The 10,121-nt window shown below is 48.2% G+C and overlaps 1 protein-coding gene across 2 annotated transcripts in view; it reads left to right on the top strand.

Annotated features, from left to right (window-relative positions):
- LOC27207566 (adenylate cyclase type 9) overlaps positions 1-10,115 on the top strand; it is a 43,490-nt gene extending 33,375 nt beyond the window's left edge. For both annotated transcript variants that reach the window (XM_039297644.2, XM_039297645.2), the window contains 4 exons: positions 823-1,100; positions 3,268-4,458; positions 4,528-4,628; positions 4,689-10,115. In XM_039297644.2, the coding sequence (XP_039153578.1) occupies positions 823-1,100; positions 3,268-4,458; positions 4,528-4,628; positions 4,689-8,218 (5,100 nt within the window). In that variant the 3' untranslated portion in view covers positions 8,219-10,115. The remainder of the gene's footprint in view (positions 1-822; positions 1,101-3,267; positions 4,459-4,527; positions 4,629-4,688) is intronic.
- Positions 10,116-10,121: the final 6 nt, after the last annotated feature.

Genomic DNA, 10,121 nt, shown 5'->3' with positions numbered 1-10,121 from the left:
AGGAAATTAAAAAGCGTTTAAAAGGAATTTTTACGAGGGGCCATAAATCAGAGATTTATCACTGTGGCCGGCAGTCCACGTAGTGACGAAGAGCACCGACTACTGCATGTGCACATCATTTTTGGATATGGTATTTTTTTAATAAAAAAAAACATGTTTTGTTACAAAAATTGATATTATAACTCTGGTGTTGAGGTGCTATCGTCACTAGTTTTTATGTCGTTAAGAAGTGTTTTTATTTGATGTTTAAGGTTTTTTAAAATAACATCATACAGTTGAAATAAAATCAACCAAAACTAGATTCTCAGTGCAATTTTGTGCGATTCGCCTGGGGAAATAATAGCTCGGAAAGCCATTGACCCATTTGCGAAATGGCAAAGATTTGAGGTCCCTTGGCCGTGACCTTTGACCTCGCACCCACCGCCACGCCCATTCGCAATGGCTGCCTACGTTGCTCCGTTGAATAATCCGCTAATCCTCGCATTTCAACCCCTTTGTTGCTATTAATTATAATTTTGTTTACTTTTATTCTTGTGCCACACGATTTGCGGACTATTTCAGTCGCGTTATTGTTTAAACATTTATACTTCTGTAAGTCAAAGAGCTAAAATGCTGCTTTTAGAAATTGAAATTTAATGATGTGTACATATCAGTATTTATTATTGGCAGAAGGAATGATAAGCTACTTAAGATGTATTAATAATATTTAATTTAAAAATTAGGAAAAAGGGCCTTTACTTTAGATACACTAAATCTTGCAGTATTATTTAAATATGTTATATATTTTTTCCAAACTAAACCTTTTTCTTGCTTTACTTGCAGTCGCGCCGCCAGTCGGTGAGCTCCAGGGCGATGCCGCCGGGCGTTCTGGTCAACGATAGCCGTGCGAACTCCACCGATGACATCCAGATCGCCTTGGCGCCCCACATCCAGACCTATCTGAGCCAGACGGGCCGGCGGCACTCCTGCTGCAGCGTGATGCTCCCAGTGGCATTCGAGCGGGCGGCGGCCAAGTCCTGGCTGGATCCCAAGTTCGACTCCCCGGTTCTCGAGGAGCAGTACCAGGCCAGCGTCTTTCCACACGTCCGCATGCGATACAGGTGAGGGATATAAGTATCTAAAGTAAAGTAAAGTAAAAGTATCTATGTTCCCCTTTCGAAATATGCAGATACATGTTGCCACTTCTTGATGAAGCAGATTCAGATTCATACGATTTGTGTTCTTAAATTTAATGATTCATTTTGGGTTTCAATATTTTTATCAGTAGACTTGGATTTTCCCTCGCTCTTGTAATTAAAATCGCAGCGGGGTGGGGCATCCAAAACGGAATTAAATCTAAGTGGGGCCAGTGGGTCAACCCGTCCATCATCGTGGCTTCCACCCAGCCAACTGCTCAAGTACTCAACTATGCAAATCGAGCTGTCAGCCAGCGCAATCAAAAGAACAAATAGGCCAACTCTACCAGGGGAATACAGTCAGTTTAAAGCTTTTACAGCCATTTATTCTCCACGATTTGGAACAATTTAAATATCGTTTCGTTTAAATCGTTATAAATACGTGGAAAATGGTGTGCAAAATGGAAAACCTTTAGAAAATGAGGCTAATAATAAATGGCTAAAAAAATGCTGGCTCCTAATTGGGTTTGCACCCACTAGTTTATTTTTAGTAATTGTGGCAAATGGAAAATCAAATCTATTCTATTCGAATAATTTAAAAGCAGGTACTTTCAGTGTCCCTAAAAATCCTCGAAAAATCCTATTAAATATGCATTTATTATTACACACTTCAAACCACTTTTCCACATCCAATTATGTGTTTAAAAGTCACAGGTTCGCTGACACCTGGCGGAGATTCCATTTAGCCCAAAGACCCCGACGACTGCCTTCCGCCTGGATAGACCCTTTTTTACCAACCCTTTTGCAGGTGTACGGTTCCATGGAATCGCAGGGGAGTCCAACACACGGACGTGCATGCAATCAACACGACGCCAAAGAACATGGGTTTCTGGGCGGGATCAGGGTACCAGGGGTCCGGAATTAGTGGCGGAGGGGCTGGTAACTGCGCAGGATGGCGAAATTGCCGCCATAAATGCTCCGTTGGCGTGTGCCTACCCAAAGAGGTGGACGAAGGTGTGGGGCATCCGCGGAATTAAGGGGTCTTGGGGGGTATGGGTTACGGGGTAAGAGGTATGGGTTAAGGGGCTTGGGGTTAGTTGCAGGTCAATGCCATTTCGGGCCATTTGGCGGCCAATTGCAGCAGTTTCGCGTGCGGCACCAGAAAAAGGCAAACAACCAATCGATTTGGCTGCCAGTACTGTCAGCTGGGGAATTTTTAAACCAGATATATTAAGTTCGCTTGCGGGTGAAGCTAACTTTTCAAAAATCCACTGAAGACATTAACTTTCATTTGCATTTTCTGTCTAATGAGTTTGCTACCCACTACCTGGTTAGTTCTTAGTTAGTTTTTACAATACCCTTAAATGGGTTCGAATCACCTGTGATTCCTGGAAGTTGCCATTTGCACTACTTCATTTACTAGCAGTTTAAAATTGAAAAGTTTCTCGAACCAGCTTTTGGCATATGTAAGCCTCGGAAAGTTTTATGTTTGCCAAGTCCGAAATTTGAATTTTCCAAGATGGAAAGCGCAGTGCTCTGCTCTTGACACTTTTTCACTTGGGGAACTTTTGATGGAGACCAAGGGTGTTGCCAGCCAAAGTTGCTCGAAACAATGGCGACAGCTCCTGGTCCCAACAGCTGGCTAAGCCATCAACAATGGCCGGAGATTAGCGGGCAGGTGGTGGTCGTCATCTGGGCAGCATTACCCGTTTAGTTCCGCAATGACCTCTGCTCCCTGGAGCGGAACCAAGTGGGTGATGAATGCAGTTCCACTGGCAAAAGTTCCCATGGTGACAGCTCGGGCAAGTAAGTTGAGTAAGCCGCTTTCTCCGCTTACCGCTCCAGTTCTCAGCCGCTTTCCTTTCGCTGCAGTTGGCGTTAATTAGGATGAATGGGGCACTGCCTGCCTGCAAGCGAAAGTTAAATGGGATGAACGTAAGAATCTTGAAGTGCTTGCCATCGCTGGCCAACGGGAAAACCCTGGGGCCACCCAGTTGGGTCAAGTCCTTGGCTTCTTAAAAGTTCTGGCTTAATCTTCAAAGTTCAAAGCTTTGGTTGCAATTATACCATCAGAACGGAAATACAATCCCAATTATTTCCTGGGAGCTCGTTCCTAATGATTATTCGTCTCAATTCGCTCACTGCCTTCCAGGTTCACCCTCTCGTACATCCTGCTCTGCTCGCTGATGTGGTGCCTGTACTTCGTGGTGGATGGCGGATCGGAGGACTTCTGGCGCCCCATCTCTAGCTCCTTCTCGATGCTCTCGCTGGTCACCATCATGGCGTTGTGCTTCACCCATTGGGACCTGTACAGGGAGCACCGAACGGTGACCTCGGCGATAACTGCGCTGCTACTCTGCGGCGCCTCATTGGCATTCCTCACCTACACGGGCCGGGCATTTAGTCCGCTGGGTCACTTCGCCATCTGCCTGGAGATCGTCCTGCTGATCTACACGGCTCTACCGATGCCCTTGTGGCTGGGCGCCAGTACGGCGATCAGCTATTCGATTGCCTTCGAGATGGTCTCGCACATGGTGATCGGATGCAGTGCGATTCATGGAGGTCCCATGCACGGCGGAGGTGGAGCAGCTGGAGGATCAGGAATGGAGGCCAACGGAGATCCCAGCAATAGGATACTCATACTGCGGATAATGGCCCACCTGAGTGTGCATTTGGTGGGCGTGCATGTGCTGATCATGAATCTGGTGCGCATGCGCGGCACCTTCATGAAGGTGGGTCAGAATCTCCTCGTGCGTCGCCAGTTGGAGATGGAAAAGCAGCTCAAGGAGAAGATGATACACTCGGTGATGCCGCCGAAAGTGGCCGATATGCTGCTCAATGAGGGTGGTCCGTCGGGTCTGGATGCCGGTGGACTGCCACCGGAATCCCACTACATGCGACCACGTGCCTCCAACGATGTGAAGTCCCTGTTCCGACCATTCCACATGCACAGCATGGAGAACGTGAGCATCCTATTCGCGGACATCGTTGGCTTCACTCGCATGTCCTCGACGAAAACAGCCGAACAGTTGGTGGAGATACTCAACGATCTCTTCGAGCGTTTTGACGACCTTTGCTCGCTGAGTGGCTGCGAGAAGATCTCCACGCTGGGCGATTGCTACTACTGCGTGTCCGGTTGTCCAGAGCCACGGGCGGATCACGCCATTTGCTGTGTGGAAATGGGCCTGGGCATGATTGATGCCATGCGCTGCTTCGATGCCCAGCGCCACGAGGGTGTCAAGATGCGAGTGGGCGTCCACACGGGAACAGTTCTCTGCGGGATCGTCGGCACGAGGCGGGTGAAGTTCGATGTGTGGAGCAACGACGTCAGCCTGGCCAATAAGTAAGTTGTCGTGTGGGTATCACTCCCAAAGATTACAGTTGTCTAACTTCCGCTTTATCCCTATCCCAGAATGGAATCCTCGGGCAAACCGGAGCAGGTGCACATCTCGCAGGAGACATCCAGCTTTCTGGGCGATGCCTACTACTTGGAGGAGGGCGAGGAGGTGTTTGGTGAGTGTACCCTTTGACTTGTCATCTCTCAAAATCCCCTAATGTTTGTCAATCCATCAGGTCATCGTACGTACTTCGTGGTGGGAAGAAGACGCGACTTCACACGCACCAACAGCCTGAGTCCCAGCATGCCTGCGAATGCCACTGGCAGTTCCCTGCTTTTGCCCGGCGCCCATGGCGCCTCCCTTTCCCAGAGTGCCACCAATGTGTCGGCGGTGCAGCCGAACGTTCCTCCGGCCTCGCCGGTGGGTCAGCTGTCCAGCTCGCTGAATCCCTCGCCGGTGCTCTCCATGCGACCGCGTCTCACCTCGTTGAGCATGAAGATGCGCAAGAAGTCGCAGAGCCGCGACCGGGATGTGGAACGTGGCATCATCCATCCGGCGGCAGCGGGCATTCCACCGGTGATTGTGGTGCGGGAACGACCTAAGATCATCATCACCACCAAGTCTCTGCCCGGCAGTCTGGACTCTGATGAACAACCACCGGTCAGTCCACCGTTGCTACCGCCGGCAAATCCCCCAGCGGCCGAAACACGATCGAAGATCAAGCTAAAAGTGTGGAAAATTCCACGATTCCTCAAGCGTTTTGAGGATTTAACCAACAGGAGTAGCTGCGGCGGCAGCTCCTCCGCCGGTCATCTGGACAAAGAACGAGAACGGGAGCGGGAGAAGGAGAAGGAGGAGCTGCACCATCAAAATCAACTGAATCCCGAGGAGACCTTGGCATTCATGGACAACCAGATGCAGAATGGCAACGGTTGTGGCTATCAGCAGTTGCCCGTTTTGGTAGAGTCCAACCATCGCACTCAGACCCTGGACATCCCGGCCGCTCGTCCGGTGCTCCATCATGCAGCTACATCCACGGCACTGGCAAGCAGCGTGCTCAGATCGCCGGAGGCGGGAGTCAGTGGGGGCGGAGGTTGCTGTTCTCCTGGTCAGTACTCCATGTACGATGACATCATCGATGTGCGATCCTACATCAGTCAGTCAAGGAGCGATATATCTCCATTCGGTCGTTCGGGCAGCTATAGATCGCAATGTGGCCGCCAGTCAACGGGAGGGGTAAACGGAGCAGCAGGACCAGCAGGAGTTGGGGCCGAAGGAAGAGCTGGCACCTCCCAGGCAGCGCCACCGATAGAGCAATCGCCACTCCCGCGACCACGCGCATCCACCTTGGCAACCGGTAGACCCACACCGAATAGCCTGGAACCGGGCACTTCGTCCACGAGTCCCTGTTGCCTGCCAGCTCCGGGCAACTCCGGTGGAGGTGGTAGCATCTTTCCGCCCTCGCACTCCCGCCAGTCGAGTATCTGCCCATCGGCCACTTCGCGCAAGGATTCCGGGATCAAAAGCAACTCGCGCAGATCCTCGATCCAACAGCAAATCTATGCACTCAACCAGACGGCGATTAGTCAGCACAGGGTCTCCGGTTACTTTACCAGCTCCACGTCCAGTATCTCCAATTTGGGAGAGGTGCAGGGACTGGGACTTCCGCTGGCGGTCCAACCACCACCACCTCTCCTGATGCCCGCCTGCTCCTCGCAAATGGCGGATCCTCTGGCCGCCTGCCTGCAGCAATTGCGCAAGCAATCGGACCTCCAGCTAATCCGTTGCGTTCGGGATAATGCCAGGTCGCAGAGGAGCTATCTGGTGAAACCGCCGTTGCGGAAATTCAGTTTGTACTTCAAGTCACGGCAGTTGGAACGCGATTTCCGCTCGAAGGCCCATCGATTTGGAGCGGAAAATGAGACGGAAGGACCGCCGACTTTGGCCACGCCACGCTATAATACCTACATTGATATATTCGTGGGGATTGCGGTTTATCTGTGCATCTCCGTCTCGCTGTTTTTGATGACCCAGAACACAGTGTCGCCGAGCTTCCGTCTGTGGGTGACCTTGTTCTCCTGCTTCACAGGCATCCAAGTTTTCGCCCTCTTCCTCTTCACAAGGCAAATGTGTCGCCGGCAAAGCGGGAGCAATGTCAGCAATCGATTCAGATCCAAGTCGACGACTAGTGAGGATTTGGAGCGGGAGGAGCGAGGAGCTGCACCGGGGGGAACACCACACTTTGAGTCCTGTGCCGATCGAATCTTCGAGGCCATATCCAGCTGGTATCCGTGGCACATTTGCCTGGCCGTTCTGATGGCCATGCCAGTGCTGTTGATCATCGCCAACTTCCTGCTCCTGGACTTGGAGCAACTGGAGGCGTTTGAGTACCATTATGGATTCCTGATCTTTGTGTGCATCGTGCACTTCTGCAATTTCACACAGCTGAATTGCTGGGTGCGGAATGTGCTGGCCTTTTTGGCAGCCCTCTGCTTTATTGGCATTGCAGTGTCCCAGTTGATGGTCTACAGTCACAATCGGAGTGACCAGCAGCAGGATCAGGAGGCGTCGAATTTCATCCAGGAGATCAAGTGGTTCCAGGACTATCACGTGGAAATCTATCTGGATCTGCTGCTCATCCTGGTGTTGGTCTGGTTCCTCAATCGCGAATTTGAGATTGGTTATCGGCTGACCTTCTACGGTAATGCGGTGGCCAATCAGGATAAGGTCCGGGTGCAGAACATGAAGAACCAGGCCGACATGCTGCTCCACAACATTATTCCCAAGCACGTGGCTGAGCATCTGAAGAACACGGCCAAGTACTCGGAGAACCATCACAACATAGCCATCATCTTTGCCTCGATCGTGAACTTCAATGAGATGTACGACGAGAGTTATCTGGGTGGCAAGGAGTTCCTGCGTGTGCTCAACGAGCTGATTGGTGACTTTGATGAGCTGCTCTCACGTCCAGAATTCCGGGCTGTGGAGAAGATCAAGACAATTGGTTCGACCTTCATGGCGGCCAGTGGATTGGATCCCTCGCATCGTGGCACGGGGGACGAGCATATTCACACACTGATGGAGTTCTCAATCGCCATGCAGGAGGTGGTGGATGCCTTCAACAAGGATCTGTTGGAGTTCAATCTCATCCTGCGGATTGGCATGAACATTGGCGATGTGACGGCGGGAGTAATCGGTACTAGCAAGCTGTACTACGATATTTGGGGCGATGCAGTCAATGTGGCCTCCAGAATGGACTCCACCGGGCTACCCAATCGCATCCAGGTGGGCAAGGATTGCCTGCCCTTCCTCACCAATCGCTATGAGTTCGAGCCACGTGGCAGTGTCTATGTAAAGGGCAAGGATCACATGGAGGTGTTCCTCTACACGACACGAAGAGATAATCCACCGGATGATGACGAGGCTGATAAGGTTGAACGGTTGCCAACCAAGAATAAGGAGTGCGTGGAGCGGGATGAGGATGTGGTGCAGGGCGAGCAGCAAGCGGAGGACGATGACGAGGAGGAGGAGGAGGAGGACGATGACTTGCACTCCAGTGAGACCACCACGCTCTTCAAGTCACAGGAATCGCTGCAGGCGAATGGTGGCAGCCACTTGGCACCCACCGCCGCAGCCACCAGCCACACCCACACCATTACCCTAACCAACAACAACAACCATAACAGCAGCAACAACAACAACAACATTGCCACCAGCAACACAACAACAACAGCCAACAACAACTCAATGCCAGTGGAAACTTAGGAAAATTGCAGGGTAGCAAGGCACTTGAAAAATGGTTTCAAAATTGCATTTAATGACTCTAACGGTAGGGCAGCAAGTTTCCCGGACAACCACACCATCCGTCGACAACCACAAGTGGCTAAGAGTATGGAGCTGTGGCCAGAGAACCAAACCGGATCCAGGGGATACAAAATCGGAGGGGCGGGGCGAGGGATTACCCAAAGGGGTGGGGGTTGAAAATTAAAAAAAGCAACCGTGTTTTTGTGATATAAATGAATATGAATAGATAGAAACGTTAGGAACGATAGAATCGGTTTAAAGTTGCTAGTGATTGATTGGTTGATTGATTGATCCATCGATTGATTGTTGTTAACTGCGTCTTTATGGGATGGCCAACGAGCATTGGAGTATTCGAAATCCAACCGGAAGCAGACCATCAACTATTCGGCATATGCAAAATATGTGTGTGTTTAAGTGTACTAGCCAGTTGACTCATCTGCACAACCGAAACGAAATGCTTTCTTTCCGTTCTACCACTGTTTTTTTTTTTCAAATAGATCTAACTACACTTAATTAAACTAATGGAAATACGTGGCTTTAAATGGTAGTAGCGAAATATAGATGTGGATTGTATGTAGATTCAATGTAACATAGAGTTAGCCCACTATGCATATAAGTAACTAAATAACAATTTTTTTGAGCCAACGAATGGATATTACCTGTATGAATTGGCCGTTGTTCAATGTTGATCAATGTGTGTATATAAATGTACGTAGCTAAAGTTAAACGATTGCTGATTGTGTCTCGCAGACGAAGATCTGTTGCCATATAAGTGGGGTTTTTTGGGGTCTGCAGGGATCGGATTATGTAGGATTACGGCGGATTTCGAAGAATCATAACCAAATGATCATTGTGTCGTCCGTTTTTAGCTATTACATCGGAGGAAATGGCGAGAAAATTGGTTTCCCAGTGTAGCTTAATTTTTTTTTTCAAGTTTTTTGTAGTAAAGCAGTTATATTTAACGATCTACAAATGTATGTAGTAATATTATAACATGCCGCTTTTACATAAAATGAACCCCAGCAAAGGACCGAAAAGTATGCACCAAAATGCTTGCCATACACACACAAAGACACACACTCACCCACCAAAAAAAAAGCTTTCACCTCACTCACACACACACGCACACACCAACCCCCAAGACACCGGAAAAAATAATTTTATAGCCTTTTGTATAATTTTTTTATACAAACACACCTTTTGTGCAATGCAACATTGCCAGTTTCTAATGGTAAACTTAAGCAGAACTCTATTTCCGCCACGAAAAAAATTAGAAAAAACAAAAAAAATAATTAACAAAATCAGTGAAAATATATTGCAATGTAAACGTGTATGTGTATCGAAACCTATGGACCCTATTGTATTTTTATATTAACAAAATAAGTATTTTCTACTAATTTATTGAGCGACAAAAAAACTAAAAAGACGTACATTTTTTTCTTGTCTTTTTGAAACCTCTAAGTGTACATACAGCATGATATATATATATATATATGCAAATGATATATATATATATATGAATATTTATATTTATAATTGTATATTTTTATAAAACAAAATCGAAACTGACAAAAAAAAAAAACATTGAACTCAAAGAGCGAATGATATTTATGAGAAGTCTAGCAGTCCTGTTTACGATGTGTAGAAATGTTTAAATGTTGTTAACGCTGAGATACAAACAGCAGCCATAACCATTATGGCCATAACCAAATGTATGTGGATCCTACGTGTGTCCTACATGTGTTTTAGCAAACGATTTCAAAGAGTTTATCGAAATGTTATAGGCAAACCTACTAAGCGAGATGTGTAGTAATAAAAATAAACCAAGGCAGCAGTCTTATATTGTATGTACTTAAAAGAATGT

This window comes from Drosophila simulans, chromosome X, assembly GCF_016746395.2.
Source record: "Drosophila simulans strain w501 chromosome X, Prin_Dsim_3.1, whole genome shotgun sequence".
Taxonomy (NCBI): domain Eukaryota; kingdom Metazoa; phylum Arthropoda; class Insecta; order Diptera; family Drosophilidae; genus Drosophila; species Drosophila simulans.
Note: the sequence above shows the minus strand (reverse complement) of the source record. Positions and strands in the feature narration are given on the sequence as shown.